Source organism: Ambystoma mexicanum, chromosome 9, assembly GCF_040938575.1.
Source record: "Ambystoma mexicanum isolate Mex_15411 chromosome 9, UKY_AmexF1_1, whole genome shotgun sequence".
Taxonomy (NCBI): domain Eukaryota; kingdom Metazoa; phylum Chordata; class Amphibia; order Caudata; family Ambystomatidae; genus Ambystoma; species Ambystoma mexicanum.
Genome location: NC_090931.1, coordinates 429,431,947 through 429,454,654, shown reverse-complemented (window position 1 = coordinate 429,454,654; position 22,708 = coordinate 429,431,947). Strand labels below are relative to the sequence as shown.

Genomic DNA, 22,708 nt, shown 5'->3' with positions numbered 1-22,708 from the left:
ATATAGACTTAGTCGTTCAAATAGATCACAGACTGCAGAACAGGAAGGCCGATCGTTCCAAGTTTGATGCTCGAGTATTTTCCAAACCGCCAACTCCTTCCAAAGGAGTAGACTCCGGGGAACCCATGCAAATAGGGGGTCTGAAAGGTCCTCTAACCCAAAAGGAGCGGGAAAGGAGAAAACTGTTGCAATTATGCCTCTATTGCGGAAACTCAGGGCACTTTCTTCGAGACTGTCCGGTGAAACCTGCCAAGAAGGCAGTAGGAGCTGCAGTTACCAAAGTTACAAACTCTGAGCAGGGAAACGACCTCGCCCGACAAGAATAGAGGTCCTCTTGCCGAGCGTGAAAACCAGTTCCGTGACCTCGCATTTCGTGATACCTATGGTCCTCATTAGCCCTGATAATCCGGATCGATTACATGCAATTGAAGCTTACGTCGACAGCGGTGCCATCGGCAATTATGTGGATCATGAAATGGTTTTGAGGATGAATCTAACTCTTTGTCCCAAGGCTGTAAAGGACGTCATTACTATGGTGGATGGTACGGAGATAGCCTCCGGGCCAGTAACGCATACCACTCAAGAAGTGACGCTAGTAAGTCAAGATGGACACCATGAGAAGATCGTGTTCGATGTGATCAAGGCCCCTCAGTTTCAGATTATTCTAGGAATACCTTGGTTAGAGAAACACAATCCTCTGATCGATTGGCGAGCAAGAACGGTCCAGTTTCCAGAATGTGTCTCTACTTGTCACCCTCCACCTGGTGTTGCACTGGCAGCAATTTCTTCAGAGACTCCCCAGTTACCTCCCGAATACTTAGAATACCAAGATGTTTTCTGGAAGGATCAGGCTAACTCTCTACCTCCTCATAGGTCTTATGACTGCCAGATCGACCTGATACCTGGATCTACTCCTCCTTGTAGTAGAATTTATGCCCTCACCGAGCCTGAGAACCTTCACCTTCGACAATACCTGGATCAATACCTGGCAAATGGGTTTATTCGTCCTTCCAAGTCCCCTGCTTCTTCAGCTTTGTTCTTCGTTCCAAAAAAGGAAGGAGACCTTAGAACTTGTATAGATTATCGCTCCCTGAACCAGATCACCGTTAAGAATAGATATCCGTTACCTTTGATCCCTGAACTCCTGGACCAAGTCAGAAAAGCATGCATATATACAAAGCTGGATCTTAGAGGAGTTTACCACTTGGTACGAGTAAAAGAGGGCGATGAATGGAAGACGGCCTTCCGCACCAAGTATGGGCTATTTGAATATCAGGTCATGCCCTTCGGACTTTGTAATGCCCCGGCCGCCTTTCAATATTTTATGAACGATGTCCTCAGAGAGCTCATAGATGTGTGTGTTGTTGTTTACATTGACGACATCCTCGTTTATTCTTCATCGGAATCTGAACATCGGAAACACGTGAAAATGGTCCTCGAAAGATTGCGTCAACACAAACTATTCGCTCAGTTGGAAAAATGTGTTTTCAACGTGACTGAAGTTGAATTCTTGGGATTCATATTATCACCTGGCGGAGTGCGTATGGATTCAAAGAAGGTCGATGCAGTTCTCAAATGGCCATCACCATCCTCCGTAAAAGGTGTGCAAAGCATGTTAGGCTTCGCTAACTTTTACCGCAGGTTTATCCCCGAATTCTCTCGAATAGTCCAGCCCATCACTGCCTTGTTAAAGAAAAACAAATGTTTTGAATGGTCTACCGAGGCGGAACAAGCTTTCCAGGATTTGAAGACTAAATTTATCTCTGCACCAATCTTAAAACACCCTCGCCCTGAACTCCCCTACATCGTGGAAACTGATGCTTCAAGCCTTGCCATGGGGGCAGTTCTATCACAAAAGGACCCGGTAACCAATCAGTTGCATCCTGTGGCATTTTGGTCCCGCAAATTCTCACCTCCTGAAATCAATTACACGATTACTGACAAGGAACTTCTGGCTATCAAGTCTGCCTTTAAGGCTTGGCGGCATTATCTGCTGGGGGCCCGACACACCGTTACTGTGATTACGGATCACCGAAACCTGCAATATTTGAAAACCGCAAAAGCCCAATCCTCTAGACAACTCCGTTGGGCATTATTCTTTGCCGAGTTTGACTTCATAATTACCTATCGACCTGGTACAAAAAACGGTAAAGCTGATGCCCTTTCTCGGATGGGAGTGGAAGAACACTTGATCAACCCTAAACCTGTACCAATCATTCCCGAACAAAGAATTCTGGGTGTAATCGCCACAGAATCCATAGAGGAAGTTAAGGATAAAGCCAGGCAACTTGTAACTCCAGCAGACATACAGAATTGGCATCTGCAGGGAAAGGACTTTGCAGTAAAGGACAACTTATTGTATTTCCAAGAACGATTATACCTACCCAGCACAGATTTACAGAAAAAAGTAATCTCTTGTTATCACGATTCTTTAATGGAAGGACATCCCGGTATGGCCAAGACCTCAGAAAAGATCAAGCGCTACTTCTGGTGGCCGTCTTGGAAAAAAGATATCAGAGACTTTATAATGTCCTGTGGAGTATGCGCCCAAAACAAGAGTCAAAAAGAAAGACCAGCAGGCCTCTTACGCCCTATTGACATCCCACCTCGCCCTTGGCATACGCTTTCTATGGACTTCATCACCGATCTACCTCCATGCTCCGGATACAATACGATTCTAGTAATCGTGGACTTATTCTCCAAGATGGCGCATTTCATTCCACTCAAAGGCTTGCCAACAGCAGCAACTCTGGCCCGAGAATTTCTCGAAAACATCGTCCGACTGCACGGTTTTCCTTCGGTTCTAATTTCGGATCGAGGTAGTCAATTTATTTCTCATTTTTGGCGAAGTTGCTGTCGGTCGGCTCAAATTGATGTGAGACTATCGACCAGTCACCACCCTCAGACCGACGGACAAACCGAGAGGACCAATCAAACTCTGGAACAGTATTTACGCTGCATGCTGCAACAAACTGAAAAAACTTGGAAAGACATCCTTTGGATAGCCGAATATGCCTACAATAACTCTGTCCATTCGGGAACTGGGAAAACCCCGTTTTTTCTTTTGTACGGCAGTCACCCTCGAACCTCGGAGTTGGATCCCCTCCAAGATCTTGAAACACCAGCAGTAGACTACCTGCATTCTACAATCACCCAAGCCTTTAAGGAAGCTGTTTCTCACATTCAAAGGGCTAAAGAACAATACAAGAAAGGAGCAGATCAACATCGGAAGGAAGCCCCTCAATATCAAGTAGGGGATCAAGTCTGGTTATCCACCAAATATCTACCTCTAAAAGGGCCACGCACATTCAACCCAAGATACCTTGGTCCCTATTCCATCACTACCATAGTAAACCCAGTAGCGGTCAAGTTGGACTTGCCCCTGCACATGAAGATACATCCGGTCTTCCACGTCTCTCTATTAAAACCCGTGCAACCTCAAACCCGACTAACCAAATCTCCAAAACCTATCCTAGTTGATGGAGAACTCGAGTTTGAAGTCAAAAGCATTCTGGACTCCAAGATCTCCAAATCTAAACTATTCTACCTAATTGACTGGAAAGGCTACGGCCCCCAAGAGAGATCCTGGGAACCTGCTGAATATGTCCACGCTCCTCGCCTAATCAAAAGATTTCACCGAACATTTCCCGACAAGCCAAAACCCCCGGAGAAGCCCGGTTTGGGAGGGGCCTTGAGGGGGGGTACTGTCATGATCTCTGCTTCCAAAAGGTCAGGGTTTTCATAACTCCCTTGGAAGCAGATCCATAACCCAGGTTCCGAGTGCCAACCAGTCCCAATTGGGACCTTTTGGACCCAGTCCTGGCGCCAGTGGCACCAGGCTCATAAATATGCCCAGTCCCAGCGCTGGAAGCGCCGGGCTCATAATGCTTGGGTGGACTTACCTGCAGCAGACCATGTTGCTTACTTGCCTGCCAGTTGAGTCTCTGATCCTCTTCTGTTTGGAACTACTTTTCCTGTTGGGTGGGGCAGGAGCCACTCCCTAGATTCAGAACACTGGAACTCTTCTGGAAAGCAGGAACTCTTTTCTTACCTAGGCGTGGCTGTGGAAGGAGACACCTAAGCACTACAGGAGGCTATGTAAACCACACCCGATGGATGAATCTTGCTTTGCGTTATTCTGCATCCTCAGCAGCAGAACGCTCATCGTGTCTTCTGCATCTGATCCTGGGCCTAAGGAAAAAGGCTTACCATTCTGAATCCAGTCTTCAGCAACACCTATAAAGACAAGAAAGAACAGGTTAGCATTACGGTCTTCAGTGACAGCTCTTCACTTGCCTGGTCCATCGGCTGTCACCAACGCCTCGCGCTGCATTCCGGCATCTGAAAGACAAAGGCTTACCTACTCTTCGTACGCTCCGGAGGTCTTCACACTGCATTCCGGCATCTGAAAGACAAAATCTTACCAACTCTTCGCACGCTCCGGAGGCCTTCGGCGCTGCATCCCGCATCTGAAAGACAAAACAAGGTGCGTTTAAAGACATTGGGGAACTTTAATACTCACGTGCCATTACTCCTTTCCACATCTAACCCAGTGGGTATTCCGGCACCCTGCAGCCGCCCCGAACTTGTACCTGCAAAATAAAAAGACAGCTAGAGCGCATCGTGAAGCAGGCAACAAGCGCTTACTTATGTGCTTCCAGGCGCTTCTATTCATCACACGGGCTCCATCTTCAACTCACTTCAGCCCGCCATCCGCCATCGCCGGAACCCTGCAAAACAAGAGACATCTTTACTAAAGACTTTAAAGACATTAGAATTACTCGAAACTTACCGTTCGTGCAGTAAACGATGGACAGCAGTCCTCTGAAGTCAAGAGGCCTGCTCCCCTTATCCAGTGAAGAAACTGGTTACAGCACCCTGCCTCGAGGCAGATGGAGAGCACGGCGTTCACTTACCTAAGACATCTTACCCTTCGAGCCAGACATACAGTGCACAGAGGTCCAGCCCAAAGAGCCAGCCGTGTGTTACACATCACCTTTGAAGATACGGTATACGCCCAGTCAAGACCGGCGCCTCTACGGGAATCAGGTGAGCGTTACACCGTTCTACTAACCCATTTGCCTTTGAATTATTCAACACCGGTCTGCAATTCACTATCCCATGTTCCTTTAGGTATTGTGGCGAATCGCTGGAATTCGTCCCTTCTTCCCAAGGGGGGCACCCCCCCTGTGAGGCTAGGGAGGTGGGCCTACCACCAACATACTCCTTAGGGGTCAAGGCAAGTGGGACCTCACTGGGAGATTGGGAATAAGGACTCCTGTTCCTGTGAGCAACTCCCTAAGCCATTTGCCATGGTGGAATATATGAGATTATCAGATATACAGAACACTGTTGATGCCAGAGATTGGTCAAGAGCCAAATGTGAAATAGACATCTGCAAACAAGAAAAGAAGTGTCTCTTTAAGGAGAGACCTCCATTTAACTGAGACAAGTAGACTGATGAATGGGAAGAAGGAGGAGCAGCCCTCGTCGAGATGTAGTCCAGAGAGAGAGCGGAGAGCATAAGCAGACGAAGCCCTCTGATGCCGTGACACCTGCGAGAGGTGGAGCCGAGGAGCCAGTGACTTTTAGAAGTGGCCTGAATGTCAGACCAACATTTACATGTAGTGAGGGGAAAGGGAGACAGGAATCCAAATCCCGGTGGTGGCGTGGCAACAAAGACTTTATGTTGGGCAGTATGCCCATCAAACAATGCCAAAACCAGTAGACCGAGCAGGCAGCGAGATGGCTGCTTACCTGCAGCCATACCTGTTGCTATGGAGAGAGAGGACAGAGAGCGGGACGCCAACGGAGTTGACAAGAAGGGGAAGCAGAGCAAACAAAACAAACCAGAGCAACTGTAGGCCCCAGTGACATTCCCCTGGAGAGTCAGAGGTAACGGGGAGAACCAAAGATCCGGGAGGCAATTTGGGATTTGTTATAAAGCAAGAGAAACTCATCCCAGTGAAATGGATGAGACATTGAATTTGAAGTCAATAAAGTGGAAAGGTACTAATGGGAGAAAGAGGTTCACAAATAAACCTGAGCGAGAGAACACTAGAACAGGGGCACAAATACCCAGGGAAGAGCGGAAAATACCCCAATAGGCCAGGAAATAAAGAGTGGAGAATATCAGAGAGAGACTTATATAAATATGAAGTGTTGGGTGTCCTGACCCACGTTTGAGCTATCATGCTGCAACATTTGGTGCTGTGGGCTTAGAAAATCCAAGATGGCCAAAAAGCCCACAAGTGCGCCAGAATCCAGGAGAACCACGCAGTTTGTGCGCACACCAAAATGGTTACCTAACTTGCCACCCACCAGTGTGAAGAAAGATCTTTGTTAACAAAATCCACTGTTACTGATGTCAAAAAGTTGCTGAAATCGTGACTCATTGGACCACTTTAAAGATTCAACCCTTTTGTGGGGTTCCACATAACCATCATACTGTAAGGAGCCCCATCAAAACAATGTTAAGCAAGGATTTACTACCATGTAAGAACCATTCCCGTTTGGAATGCATTAATCCAAGAAAAATCCCCAAAATGGTTGCATTACCAGTACTCACCACTATCAGAAAGCCGGCGTTTTAAAACAACACCAGACATTTGTGTAAAACTGAATAAATGAACCCAAAGCAGGCCAAAGAAAGACTTACTGAGAGGTGGATACAATGTAAAGTTATATTCTGTAAGTGATTTGAAGGTTTATAACAAGACTGGCTGAGCTCTGCAGGTCTGCAGCGGCTTAAACTGAAACTGGATTTAAAATTACCAAAAATCGAAATGTGTAAATAAACTGAGGGACAGACTTGTGACTGCCACATAGTTTGTCACTGTTAAAATGTCATAGTTTTGAACTTAGAATCAGCATTCTAGCTGCATATGTAAAAATTGTCTTGACTTAAACTGGGGAACAAAAAGTGACATTTTATCTGAAACCTGGCTTAATGAAACTGAATTCTGCCCACCAGCTACCCCCGACAGGAGTTGAGACTTGCACAACAGCTGTGTTCCCAGGCCTAGCTGCCTTTTGCTGTTCCCACCAAAAGGGATATGACACTTCTCTGATTGAATTACCTGGGCTCTGCAGGAAATTGAACAAAGCCCTGTCCTTACTCAGGCAAATGTTTTATTGGTGGGAGTCGTAAATGTGGCTTCCTCCTGGAAGGAAAGGGGAGGAGCACTGCCTGTGAGAGCAAGCTGGCTTGGCAGAACTGGAAAAACCAGAAATTCAACCTTGTGCTGGGGGGAAACCACACCCCTGTAGCCAGAATATGGTTTTAGAAAAAGATGAATAACTCATAGTACGGGCTTGTCATAATTATTTAAATGATACCATAATTCTTGTGATTTTTCTGTGCACATTTGAAGACGTGGTAGGACCCGGTGGTATGTTCAGGGGGGTTTTAGCGGAAAAGAGGATATTACTCTAAATGTATGTATGTTAAAAATCTGACACTCCACCACCTAATGCCCACACACCATGGGCACATCTGTGTAAATGCGGGGAAAAATCCAATATTGGTAACCCGCCTAAAAGTGAAATATGTTGCCATTTTTTAACCCAAGCTCCTAGGAAGAGCAGATTTGGGACAGAGACTACCTCATGTGATAGGTAATATGTACATGCAATGACAAACCACTATGTATTTGAGAAGTCTGTATTTGAATCAAATATAGATTTGTGGGCAAACTGACCAGGGGAGGATCCTCTGACCCATAAAACCTACAGCATCACTCTGACTCACAGTTCCTTCCCCAATCATGGGAGAGGGGAGAATTGGGCCAATGGGCAGTTTAGAGAGGGGCTGGCTAGTGATGCTGCACACACACCCACTTTCAAAACACATAAAAGCAGACAGTCAGGACAGATAGGGACATTCAAATCCATTTGCTGCGGAGCATGCTGCCGGACCATACAACATTCAGAGATCCAGACTTCAAATCCATCAATCTCCAGAACCTGTAGCAGTATCCAGAATCCAGAGAGGCTAGACCAGCAGAGCAGAGCTGACCCAGACCGCTGTTAGCAGAACCAGAGAGCTGACCCAGATCACTGTGAAGAGACCCAGACCAGACCGGAGTCCAGTCCAAAACCTGACCAGATCCGTGGCGAGGCCCATTCTATTTCTAAATATATTGTGAGTACCTAGCAGAACTGTGCAGAACCAATCTCTTAGTTAACATAATATAATTCAATCTATTTTAATCTAACCAGAACTGCCTCCTAGAAGTTGTCACCTGTCATTTGCAAAGCTCTCACTTGTCATTTTTAGCTGCAAGCTGTAACCTGTCGCTTTGAACTTTTAAAATTTCAAATCCGAAAAACAACCTTCACAAAATCGTTAATAACTCCGTAACCGTTTGTGCTAGGAACTTGGTTCAACTTCCCTCTGAATGCTTAGAATCTTACCTTTCCAACAAGCCTAGGACCGACTTCCTACTCCTTACACTTTCTCTGTAATCACGATTCTCGCACTCGCGAATTTTGCCGCGATTTGCGATTTGGCCCGATTTCTTTACTTGTAAAAAGATAGCTGCTTTTGCCTGAACACCTAAAATTTCGTTTGCCTCTTAAGAACCATCCCTGAATCATTGCTAGAGTGAGCCTGGACTTATATTAACTAGATACCACTCACCCTGAACCTCTAGAGGGAATTAAAAGCATTTTAGCAAATTTTTCACTTCATTGCCAGCACACATAAAAGCATCTTGGGCCTGTGTTTCAAACTTCTGTAGTCTAAGCTTGCTGGGGTGAACGGGATTACATTTGATTGCATTTCTGAGAACTGTGTGCTTTCCTTCCATTTCCTTGCATTGCATAAAGGGGGGGAGTGAATTGTCCAAGAAAGTGATTACCTTGTCTTTTGCTGAAATCCTATCAAGTTATTTTCTGTACTGCATTTCATTCCACATTGCATCCATTTGAAACCATAAGAGTATTGTTGCTATCGTATCCATCCTATAACCACTCATCATTGATTATTAAGAAGTGTGCTAGTGCCGGACTATCCATTATTGACTACTGCTCAGATTAAGTGTGATATTCAATTATTAATTTATTATAAAGTGTGATATATATATATATTGTTTAAATTATCAAATAAACCATTTAAACTTGCAAAACAGAACTACTTCTTGGCTCAGTGGGGTCAGGTGGATTCCAAGAGAGGGGTGTTATACAGGGGTAGTCATCCAGAACTCATGAACTGGACATAAAGTTATATCAATAAGGGTTTTCATTCAGTATTCCAGACGAGGCGTTGACTTAGCTGTAGTGTTGAATTGAATCTTCTTACAGAAGAGAAGTCAAGTGAACCACATAAAGCAGCGATACTCAGAGTTAACTATACAAGCCCCAAGACAGCATACCCCAGATAAGAAGTTATATGTCACGAAGCTCAAAAAGTGAAGAAGTTCTATGTGACCAAATGCAAAAGGGGGATAGCAACCTGAGCAGTGGGAAGAAGAAAGTGACCAAAAGGGTGTATTGAAAAAGTATCCTTAAAGGGAGGAAGATCCAAAGACATTGTGTAAAGTGTGGCAATAACTGATACAGAAAGTGACAAGCCTACTAACAAGGAGTCCTGAAGAAAACAACATACATTGCCATAACATTATCAGGACGAGGGAGACATCCTACTGATCTTATTTAAGTTGGTTAGAATAGTGTTAGTGTTAGCTAGAACTAGTTTTTGACAGCAGATGTGTTCTTTTTTTTTTAGACTCCCTGACAAGCACCTTACTTATTTATATAGACAGGGAACAACCATATAGCAGTAGGGAAAGATAGGCCTTATTCTCATTGTTTAATAAACGAGAAGGTACAAAATCAACCCAGTGTCTGCATCCTTATTCTGACCCACCGCAATACCTTTGCATTTCATACAACACTAATTGCACACCATTGTGTGATACACTTGTCTTGGGATATCCTTCTCTCCCAAAGACATCTTCCACTGATGTCACACACCATCATATGTTCCTACAATGATGTTAGGGTCTTCACAAACCAAGGTACAGGCCCAGACTGCACCCACCCTCACGGGGAACCTCAGCTCTCCTTTAAGAGGCAGGGGCCATTCACAGCACCGCTTGTGCTGGCATGAATTGTGGCCTGCTTACAAGACGTGATTTTGGAAGGAGACCAGTATAATCCCATGCTCCCCAACACACTGTTACTGCATTCATAGCAACCTCCTTTCCTGCTTCCTGGGGCGGAGGTGGAGCGTGCGACTAAATATCTAGCCCCCATATACTGCAGATATAAGTGGTGCTATGAGTTCACTTAAATGATAATATGCCAAAGGTTAAAAAAGGGAATTTCAAACTTTGCCCCATACCAATGAAGATTCCTTTCATTCAATTTCTATTATTATCAGCATGTTGGAGTATGGTTTTCCTGGAGTAATTGTCTAGATATGGCATGTGCTGCCAGTACTCTTCCTCCTCCCTCTCCTCCTCCCTCCATTTCCTTCCCTCCCTCCCAACTCCCCTTCTCCCCACATGCCCATAACCTTGGTTTCCACATCGACCCCCACCTCTCTCTTTCTCACCACATTTCTCTCACTGCCAGATTTTGCCGCTTCCACCTCTACAATATCCGTAAAATTCATCCTCTCCTAACCTTCCATGTTACTAAACTCCTAATCTCCTCCCTCATCTTCTCCAGACTCTTCTACTGTTCCACTCTCTTCTTTGGACTCCCCTCCTCACACCTCTCGCCCCTTAAATCCATTTACCACTCCGCTACCCGCTCCCTCTGCCTTCTCTCACCTCACAACTCCATCTCCTCTTCCCTTGACTCAATAGGATGGCTCCCTTTTCACTCCCAGCTTAAATTTAACTTCCTCTGTCTAGTCTTCAAAGCCCTCTATTGTCTTGCCCCTCCCTATCTATCCTCCCTCCTCACTTTGTACACCCCTCCTCGTTCTCTCCGTTCTGCAGATCTCTTCCTTCTTTCTCCTCCTCCACCACCCTGTGCCCCTTCCCGATTCCGCTCCTTCCAACTTCTTGCTCCTTTCCATTGGAACTGCCTTCCCCTCCCAATCCACTCTATTACCACCTACCCCTCATTTCGCACCTCTCTAAAATCATACCTCTTCCATTCACCCCCCCTAGCTTCTTTCAGCTTCCTCCTTCTCCATTGAATCCTCCTCCTCCTTCACCTTCTAACCCTCCTCTCTCACTTCAGTCCCCCTCCATATGCACTTAACCTCACCACTAATGTAAATTGTTCCCTGTACTGTTTTCTGATTTGATTCAATGTTATGTATTGCTTGTTGTAATAGCTTGTTCCTAATGTAAAGCGGTTTGGCTTAAAGCGCTATATAAATACAAATAAATACAAATATGTTGCACTATTTCTATTCTGCAAATAGATAAAATCAGCATAACTATGAATGATTCTCTTTCAGACATCCTGGCCATCGGCATTGGGGACATTGCAAAAAAAGACATAGAAAGCCTGGTACTGTCCAAAGATACAGAGGAAGAAGGTCGTCAGTATGCTTTCTACTTGCCCTACTACGAAGATTTGGACAAGATCTACAGCTCACCGCCTCAAGGTAACTAGAGCACAGAATTGGGCGTATGACTATTTGATTATCCAATGTTCTCAATGTTTTTATGTAGTTGTGATTTTTTAGAATGCTTTTTACATGCATTAAAACAACGAGAGATTGTACTTACTTTTAGCCATGTTCCATGACCAAAACATGACTCTAATTGCCTCCAAGGCATTTGAGAAACCTTGTGTGGAACTGATAGAGATCCACAGAAATTCCCTCAGTGGCTGGGGAGGTTCAATTGCTCAAGTTCAACCAATCTGTGATTGGGAGTTTTTGCAACTGGCTAATGGGTGAACCAAGGTGAATTTAAATGAGATGCACTAGGATGTAAATCTAATGCCAACTGTTCCCGAATGTGCCGGGAATGAACACAACACAAGAAGGGTTTACTGGAATAACCCATGTATTTATTAACTAAACAAAGAATGATGTGGTTCAGCTAGACAAGAACAGAGGAATTATCCGTAACTGATTGGGATAGAAGTGGACAACTAAAAATAGGCTTGAGTTCAGCAGAGTCAATGTTCTCTCAGGTACTCATGGCCTCACAATCCAACATCGAAGACAATCCAATTGTCAGTAATTCAAACTCAAGCAATAAAGAAAATGTTTTCTCTCATTCATTCCAAGGAAATAAATCATAGTGTTGAATCAGAAATAATTAATTGTGAGCCAAAAACAAGTGTCTTACAAATGTCTTGACTTGGGTCCAACCTGACCACTCTCCAATGTCTATAGAACACCCTGGTGTTTGTGTTTAGGTTGAGAGGTTCCCAAACCCATTGCCTTAGCCAAATCCAGAGCAAGACCCAAGGTTGTGAAAAACCTTTAGAGCCTTGTCTAGACAATGAACATAAAGGTGGATCTTTCCCAGCAGCTGTCCACTCACAAAGGATTCTAGGGCCAGGCTTGAGGGCCGCTTTGGTATCTGACCACCTCCCTGTTCTATGATCCGGGAAACTGCACTCCTACCTAGTCCTGATCTAGCCCTCCTGTTCCTGGATGAGATTTCAGCATCCTGTACCGCCACAACTATATAGTATGCACTGGATTGACTTGGTCCGCAGGAACCTCCATGGTCCCTCTGGCTAGTAGGGTTGCCCATTCTCCTTCCACCTCCACAGGTCTTGCAACTCTATCCACCCATCTAGCTTTTCTCTGCCCTCTGCCCTAGATGGTAATAACTCTCCTTCCAACCTCAACAATACTCTCCATCCAACTTCCTCAGTGCAATGCTGTCCAAAAGGCAAGTCTGCTCCTCTAATTCTTCACAGTATAACTATCTGCAGGTGGTAACTTTCTCCCTCTAAGCTCTTCAGTATAATTTTCTCCAGGTGGTAACTTTCTCCCCTTCAACTCTCCCCAGTATAACTCTCTCAATATGATCACATTCTCCCTCAACCTCCTCAGTATAACTCTTTCCAGAAGATCACTTTCTCCTTCCAACATCCTCAGTAGAATACTCTTTAAAAGGAAACTTTCTCCCTCCCCAGTCCTCCTCAGTATAACTCTCTCCTGGTGGTAACCTTCTTGCACTGTGTAAGTTCCTTCATCCAGCGTCCAACACTGTCATTCCAGCTCTCATCTCCATGGACCTCTTAATCTGCAATCTCTTTCAAACAACTTCCGCTAGCTACTTCTTCAATACCCCACACTCTGATGCAGCCATTTGGCCTTTAAAGTCTGCTCTCTGCACCCCTGGCTTGTGCTTAGAAGCATGAATTGCACCTGGTTAGTGTTGGCTTTGTTGGTATGTGATTGGACCATATGTCTGTAGTCATGTGGGCTGAAAGGGGGTTGGGCTGAGTCTATATTGCCTGCCATCATCTTAGACACTAAAGATGCCCTGTGAATATTTTCGGTTTTGTTCCCTCCCTTTTTGTGCCCTGCTGACATTGCCTGCCTTCAAGTAGGTCCTGCTGTTTGCCCAGCCTGTACATCAAAGGCCAGGCAACCCTTTGGAAAGCAAGGGCAAGCGTTTGTTGTCAATGTAAAGCCTTTGAAGTAGGGAAATTGCAGCGTTCTAATCTCTGTTACCCCAGTGGGAATGGAAGAAATGTGTATGTTTTGTTTGTTAAGCACAAGGATCTCATCACAAATCCAGCGTAACCCTTAAAAGCAGTGTTATTTGTAATAGCCCCGTCAATACTGCTCTGCCGGATCATGAGCCAGTGCAAATACCTCTGTCTGTAAAAGCAGCCGGTGCTATTACAGCTGGCGCCATTACAGCCGGCTACACGAGGCACAAACACAGCCATATCACAAGTCCATGTCCGGCACCGTTAGAGCCGAAAACCGGCACTAATACAGCAGAAAACACAACTCAGTTACCTCCAGCTTTCAGCTGGAGGTAAATGAACACAGGTGCCTAAATGCTGCCACAGGTGATCCCAATACTTTCCAGAGGGCTACAAAAGACACGCCCGTACCCCAAACACTGTTTCCCACACCATGCTGCCATTAGCTACTCTGAGCTGGGACAGGCAATTGCTCATTCTGCGTCTGAATGCAGAGAGGCAGGAGGTGCAGGCCCGGGCACATAGTAAAAGGGGGTCGGGGGGAAGAGGAGGAGGAGGAGGAGGAGAAGAAGAGCACAAGCAAGGCGGGCACCCATTTTGAGGGTCAGGCACTCACCCTGGACACTCACTGACACCCAATTGGTGATACTCTACCACCTGAACAGGGAAACCACCACAGAGCTGCTCACAAAAATCCAAGATGACAGGGAGCAGGATTAACATCTGTACAGCAGTGCCCCAGTGCTTAAGCTGGTGTCAGTACTACAATTTCTAGGTACAGGTACCTTCCAGGATTTTGTGGCCATGATGCACGGCATGGCACATGCCACATTCTTTGCAGTGTTGGGCCAGGTGATGAATGCCCTCCTGCATCATGTGCAACACCACATCACACTGCCCACCACCCGTCCCAGGTGAATGCCATGAAGTCACGGTTCTATGCCATAGCACACATGCCAAATGTGATAGCAGCCCTGGACTGCACCCATGTGGAATTGGTGGCACCCCTGGCTCACAAAGCAGTGTACAGAAACTGCAAACACTACCACTACCTCAATGTGCAGGTGACCTGTGACCCCAACCTCATAATCACCTACTGCTGTGCCCGCTACCCAGGTTCCACCCATGATTCCATGGTGTTACGGAACAGCACACTCCCAGGATACATGGAGAGGCACCGTGGACAATGGATGTGGATTGTGGGTGAGTACAAATGGCTGCACACATGCGCTTCGGAGCACCTTACCAAATGGGTGGGGGGGTTGGTTATGTGAATACCGACACAAAGCATTGCATGATAATTGTCTGTAAAAGTTTGACCTGTCCACCGCCCATACCAGCCTCACAGTACAGCCTAGGGAGCATGCACATGTTGCACCCAACAAGAGAGTCCATGCTTACAGGTACCAGAAACATGCCAAAAGAGCAAGGACTACCCAAAGAGTGCCACGTAGAACCTCGCAACAGCAACCCTGCTAGTACCACAGACATGCACCCATGTACACCTAAACCCCGATGGACTACCACTGTACCCAGAAGCATACAGATTGCTGATAGTCAACCCAGCATACCCCATAGCAATACACCTACACAGGACTACCACCATGTTGGCATCACATGTCATCGGCAGACACAGCACGTAATACCAGCATGCAGGGTACATGGCGCATGTGAATCGAAAACCATGCATCACACGAGTGACACTGATGCACGGACATAGGACATACACATTCCACGAATTGATGATTCATATACCTCAGGACGATGTTCATTTCCATGATACTGTAAATGTCCATCACCCGCTTTACATAGTGTCTAATGGTCGCGTCTCTCCCTATGCAGGTGACTCTGGATATCCACTGCGGCCTTGGCTCATGACCCCTGTGCATGATCCACAACTACTGCAAGCGACAGCATAAAACCACTCACACAGCAGGACCCGCATATGCATTGCTAGCCCCTTTGGCCTGCTGAAGGCATGTTTCTGCTGCCTTGATCGCACTGGGGGAGTGCTGATGTACGCCCCCGAAAACGTTGACCGAATTGTGCTGCTGTGTTGCATGTTGCAAATATCTGCATGCAGCGAAATGTACCACTAACCCCTGATGTAGACATGCAACCGCCAGAGGATGAGGATGAGGACCATGATGGCGGGGCTGCAGTAAGCATCAACAAGGATGATGTCACAGATAGCAGAATTGCACGCCAGGCCCTCATGGATAATTTTTTCGAATACATGTACATAGTACAAGACATTTGCCACTGAGCATGACCCACTATTGGGAATAAACTTGGCTTTGACACAAACAACAATGTCCATGCATTGATGCAGTTCAACAGATATAATGCTTCCAACTTCCCAGCACACTATCTCCCCGCCCACCACCAACTCCCCAGCACACTATACCCCACCCCCTCCCCCTCCCACCACCAACTCCCCAGCACACTCTCCCCCCTTCCCACTCCCGCCACCAACACCCCAGCCTGGCCACTCTGTACAAAGAGGACTCGAGCCCCGATGACAGCCGGCGAAGCTGGCCCCTTCCAGGCCCCCATCTAAAGGCACGTTTCCTGTCTGGCCCGATGGTCCTGTGCGCCACCCCTGCACCATGCTTGCCTGGTCGGCACATTCGACGCTACCCCAATTCATCATGCATCTTAGTGCTGCCAAAGGTAACAGCGCACTCCTTCACTTCCTCGATGCAGCCCCTCCCTTGTTCTGCCTTGAAGGGTCCATACGCGCCCTCTCTCACCCCACCGTGTACATGCTTTTTACCACCATCCGGAGTCTCAGAGCACCTTCTGCCCTCCCCAGGTTCCTTGAACGCAAGCCTTCTCCCCCCTGCTCATGGGCCTTGCTGATCCCTTGCCTACTCTGGTGGGCCGCTCGACACCTTTCCTTGGTCATGACTCTCCGTCCTGTTCCATCATGCATGTCCACCCCTCCTGGATCCCTGCTATGCATCAGTGTCGCTGTTCTTCCGAACTGGCTGCTCACACATCAGAACCCCTAACTGTGTTCTTCAACTGTACTGCCGGATTCTCAAACTTGGTGCCTCATCTTTGTACTCCTCACTTGTTTGCACTGTGTTTCGCTGGACATGTGACTTTGGTGTTTTTGTTTTTACATCGCTGCACCCTTCATCCTCTACTGTACTTTTTGCGTTTTGCAAAATAATTAGATTCTACATCTGTACAGCCCTCTTTGTTTTTGTGTGCCGTGGGGTGCTCTGTAATGTCCACTGTTCCTCTCCTCTACCCCCTCCTCTGGTCCTGTCCCTCTCTTCTCCTATCTGTTGTACGTACCTCCCCCTTTTTTCCTCTCCGTGGGCCCAGTGCCCTCGCTTTCCCATCGCCAATCATCCAGACTGCTTCTACCTCACCCTCTTACCCCTTCACCCACCTCCTTTCTTACTACATGCCTCACACACTTCACTATCAGAAATGCTGTCAGGCGCGTACAATAGTCATATTGTTCTGTTTGTTTCCCCCCCTCTCCTCTCTTTATGTATAGCTCTTACATTATTGAAACCGCTGTCAGACAAATACAATAATTTTTGCCATATGTTGTATTCCCTTTGTATCATGTCCTGGGCCACGGATGTGCTGAAGTGTGACCTCTGTGCTCTGACCAATGGCCTCTGCAAGGGCTGAGACCTCTTCACTCAGCTCCCTGACTCTGTGCTCATAAACAGTCAGGATGGCAGTACTGGCAGCTGCCTCTTCCAGGTTTCTCCCCATGACTCTCACAATCCTGCGGGTGGGCCCTTGCAGGCAATCACAGATTGCCTGGAGATGCTCCGAATGGGTATGGCCAATGTCCTCCATTTCCCTTTGTCGCCTCTCCATCTCATCCAGCCTCTGGAGAATGGTGTTGCTTGGTAGTGTGTGCTGGATGGGTGTGGGGCTGTGCAGTGGCTCTGGGCTGAAGTCCGGTGAGCCATAGGATGGCACGTTTTTTTGGTTTTTTTAAAACTTTGTTTATTAGCACACACAAGCAAAGCACATACTTATATAAGTTCAAAAGTTACATACAGTATGTTGTACACAGTTATTCATGGTCCGAGTCTGGTCTTTCAGTTTCGGCTTTATCTAATAGATACTGTTTGTACCTGGCCCATATATTTCTGGGTCTGGAGGTGGGCAGCACTGAGTATATAAAGCTCTTCTGTGTCGTTTGTCCATAACATGTCTTTGTCCCAATCCGCCTTGGTTGGGGGTGTCACACTTTTCCACTTCATTAATATTGGTCTTTTGGCGATCAGCAAGCTCAGATTCAATAGTTTTCGCCAAGTCGGGTTCATTTTCCCAACCGCTCCCAACAAACATAGTCATGGTGTCCACTCGACAGTTTGATCTGCCATTTCATCAAGGGCTGTACAGACCTCCCCCCAGTAATCTCTGTTTTATGCATGCCCAGAGCATATGATATATATTCGCGTCTTCAGTGTGACATCACGGGCAGGTTCCCGGTGTGGAGGGGTAGATTTGTTTAAGCCTTACGGGGGTATTATTGCATCCTGTGCACTATTTTATAATGTATTAGCTTATATCTGGCGTTACATGATATTTGTTTGGTCAGTGTGCATATTTGTGTCCATTCGTGGGCCTCTATTTGTTGCCCCAGGTCCTGTTCCCAGTTGCTTTTAGCCGTGTGGTCCCCAGCTGGGCGTGTCTGGATTATAATTTTATATAGTGCAGAGGCTGTGATTTTCTGTGTCCCCCCTGTGAACATATAGCCCAGCCCCATGTTTATCTCTGGTTCTTCTGGGAACGAGGGGCAATCATTTCGTATGGTGGCTTTTATACGCTTGTATTGTAATTTATGTGTGTTTGTATTCCCCACTCTATCCCTGAGGTCTTCCCATGTCACAAAGAGCCCGTCCCGGAATAACTGTCCCCATTGGGCGATAACTCTGGAACTCCAATGCATGGCTACCTCCCCATCCAGGGCAAATGGTGTTTGCGGGTCACCCCATTGCGGCATACTCAGGTGACCAAATACTGTCTTGACCAAATATATCCGCAATTTTGGCCAAAGCTGTAGTTGTCACCTGTGTAGGGTCTAATGAGTTATGATGTTTGGGGGTTAGTCTTGACATCTTATGCAGTGCCATTATTGATTCTCTCTCTCGCTGGTCAGGTGGTGGGACCCCTGGGTTGTGGATGTCAGTGGCCCAGTGGACGGCATAGTATGCCTGCGCTGCAAGGTAGTAAAGCTCCAGGTCCGGTGCCGCTATCCCTCCCTGTGGGTATGTGTCAGTTAATGTGCTCCAGCTCAGCCTAGGGTGCCCTCCCCACACGAACGTCACACAAGCGCTTTTCATTTTGGTAAACAGTGTGCGTCCAGGCCAAACCGGGACTGTATGGAACAGATAGAACAGTTTTGGTAGTATGATCATTTTAATTAGGGCTATCCTCCCCATTAGCGAGATGGGAAGGGCGCTCCAGCGCTTCATTTTCGTACACAGGGAGTCAGCCAAAGTATTATAATTCAGAGCCCGGGACAGTTGTGCTGTTCTGGCTACATGTGCTCCCAGATAAAGTATGTGTGTTGGGCTCCATATGAGACCATGAAAGTCTTGGGGCTATGTTGTATTTTTCGTGAGTGGCAATATCTCTGACTTGTTAGGGTTAAGTCTTAAGCCGGAGTATCCACCAAACTTTTTCACTTCTGCCGGAACCTTGCCCAATGTGCGCTCGGGATTCCGTAGATACAGTAAAATATCATCGGCATATAAAGTTATAATTTGCATCTTACCCTCTAGCCATATCCCATGTGCGCTGTAGCATTACCTGAGAATGTTAGCTAAGGGCTCTATTACTAGGGCGAATAGTAATGGCGACAGGAGGCAGCCCTGTCGGGTGCCCTCAGCAGTTCCAGTATGTCCGTTAAAGCGCCATTGACTCTAATCTTGGCATAGGGGTGAGCGTATAATATTTGGATCCATTTGATGATGTTAGGGCCAAATCCGTAATTGCGTATTACCCCAAATAGAAAGGGCCAATAGACCGTGTCAAATGCCTTTTGCATATCAAGAGAGACCGCTATTCCTTGAGTCTCAGGGGGGTGTTGTGGCCAGAATTTTGTGGCATCGTCTAATGTTTGTCGCTGTGGATCTACCCAAAATAAACTCAGCCTGGTCCTCATGGACCATATATGGCATCAGTGGTGTCAATCTGGTTGCCAGCATTTTAGCGAAGATCTTCGCGTCGGTGTTTATAAGTGACAGTGGTCTGTACGTTCCACATTCCTCTGGGGGTTTCCCCTGTTTAAGCAAGGGTAGTTCCCCTTTGTGCAAAGCCTCCATCCACACTGCGTACAGTCTGGGTACTAGGAGATCATTGAATTCTTTATAGAATTCCGCAGCAAGGCCGTACCAGGGGCTTTCCCATTGGGAAGTGCTTTTATTGCTTCCGCTATCTCTGCCTCAGTGATCGGACTCTCTAGGGACTCTCTAGTGGCAACAGCCAGTAGTGTTGTTGATATTTGGGAGAGATAGTTATCGATCTCTTCCTCCGTGGTGTCACATTGAGGGGAGTACAATTTCTTATAGAATTCATAGAACGTTTCTTTCACCATCATGTTCTCCGTGGTCACTGTACCATCTGGCAGCTTTATGCACGGTATGGTTGTCGTTCCTCTCTCACCCCTTACCATTCTGGCCAATAGTCTCCCCGGTCGTTCACTTTCCCCATATCTACGTTCCGCCACTGGTTTGTCAAAGTAACGGATCTCTTGTTCCGCCGCTTCCTTATATTCATCTAGCCTAGTTTTAATTTCGGCGCTAACCTGTGATAGAGGGGAGTGTGCATATTGGGTTTGTAAAGAGGCTATTTGTGCCTCTAAGCGTGCCAGTCTACCCCGGATGTCCTTGAGTACTCCGCATTCAGAGGATATGGAATTAGCTCTAATGCAGACCTTAAATGCCTGCCATAATATTACCTGACTGGAAACCGTGCCCTCCTTGATTTCAAAATACTCCTGTATTTGCTGGGCCATTGCTGTTTTATAGATCAAGTCTTGCAGGGCCGCGGGTTTAAATTTCCATGGTGGCCTACTTATCGTAGCGTCAGGAATCCGTAATGTTAGCTGTATTGGGGAATGATCTGGGTAAGTTCTAGGATAGATATGGGTATCTGTAACCCAGCCCAACACCTCTTTATCCACCAGCCACAGATCTATTCTTGAATGCATGTCGTGCACTGAGGAGTAATATGTGTATTCCCTTTTGGAGAGGTTTAGCGTTCTCCATGCATCTTTTAGGTTTGGGTCAGACATATGGAGAAGTATTTTCTGTGCCGCCTTTGTGAGTGTTCTTGTTTGTGTTGATGTGCGATCTAAGTTTACATCAAGGATGGTATTAAAATCCCTACCACAAATCAAATGGGCCGTCGGGTAGTTTGCCAGCTTTTCGTATATTGCAGAGCAGAATTCTGGGTCATCGATGTTTGGCCCGTATAAATTAAGAAGGACTATTTCCCTGCCGCAGAGGGTGCCATGGAGCAACACATATCTACCTTCAGGGTCACACTCAGAGTTACTACAGGCAAATGACAGAGTCTTATGAACAAGGATCGCCGCCCCCCTTGCCCGTCTTGAATATATTGTATAGTATTGGTGTGACCCGCAGTTCGGGACCAGTTGTCCCACTTGCTGGGGTCCTAGGTGTGTTTCTTGCAGGAAAATTATTTTGTGGCCCAGCCTGTTTATATATGCTAGTATCTTTCTTTTCTTAATTTGGGTTCCCAAGCCACGTACATTCCAGCTCCATATTTTTATGTTGTCCGTGCCTGGATTAGCCATTATCTATGAGTTGGTTGTATCCATATATATGAAAGTGTATTTCAGTTGTGTACTCGATAACAGTAGTGCTTGGTGCCTGTGCGCTTTTCGTTTTAACCTCTTCCTTTCTATAACTAGACCCCATCAACTTCAGTCTGCGCCCTCCCCCCTCCCTCATAGTTCCCCGAACTTCAACTATGCATGTTAGACCCCCCACACCCCCCAACAACTTTTCGTGCACCTGCTACAGGGGGGACTGTAGCGACTTCAGTGCCCATGCTGTTCATAGTCATTTACATTGTGTCTGGTTCTATGTTGTTACTCTAACTTGTGTTGACGCATGCAGGGTTGGGCTCAACAGTTTGATTTGCAAATTTAGTCATGTTCACCCCACATGTGGGCCGCCCGGAGGGGGCCTTCGCTTATGGAAGTCTATTATTCATCATTTCCGTGCTAGCATACTGTTACTTTGGTATTTCATGAGTCTTTTTCAGTTCTGGGCTGCCCGGCCGGAGCAGGGATATGTGTTTCGACGAAGTTTGCCGCCTCTTCGGGGAACGTGAAAAAATAAGTTTTGTTTTGATGTTGTATCTTTAATCTCGCCGGGTAGAGCATGGCGTATTGCACCTGACGTTCGAGCAGTAATTTCTTGCCCCCGGTGAAGAGTTTCCTTTCTTGTTGTACCGCTAGTGTGAAATCCGGAAAAATGCGTATTGTGTTAACTTCCCATCTCAATTCCTGTTTTTCTCTGGCAGTTTTCAGTATCAGATCTCTGTCCCTGTAGTTTATCATGTGTGCTATAATAGGTCTGGGGTATGCTCCAGGTTTTGGTTTTGGGTCAAGTGACCTGTGCGCCCGCCACACGATAAACATTGCCGACCATCCGGGATCTGCCAGGAGACTTCGCAGAAGATCTTCAACTGCTTTTTCCATTGACCCCTTCAATGCTTCCTCTGGAACGCCAATTATGTGAATTTTATTTAGCCGGGATCTAGCTTCTAAGTCTTCACATTTGGATTTCACCGTACCCAGTTCAATTGCCATTGTGGACACTGTGGTCTTCAAGGCCTCTGGTGTGTCTTCTGCACCCGATATTCTCGTCTCCGCCTCCGTGATGCGTGATGTAGTTTTGTCTAGCAGTGCCTTAATGGAGGTGACATTAGCTGTTATCCCATCAAGTTTTTCGTTAAGTGCAGAAAAGCCCTGTTGCATAGCCAAGAAAACCACCTGTGGTTCCATCATTGATACTGGGGCAGCCACTTGCTCATGTGGGGGTACCTCTTCAGACATCTCGGGTTCCATTTCTTTGCTTATCGCTGTTGTGAATTTTTC

The 22,708-nt window shown here is 46.5% G+C and overlaps 1 protein-coding gene across 1 annotated transcript in view; it reads left to right on the top strand.

Moving 5' to 3' along the window:
* The window catches only part of LOC138488129 (complement factor B-like), a 1,604,240-nt gene that overhangs the window by 917,544 nt on the left and 663,988 nt on the right, over positions 1 to 22,708 (top strand). Inside the window, exon 10 of the mRNA XM_069614892.1 lies at positions 11,420 to 11,569. Coding sequence (XP_069470993.1) covers positions 11,420 to 11,569 — 150 coding nt within the window. The remainder of the gene's footprint in view (positions 1 to 11,419; positions 11,570 to 22,708) is intronic.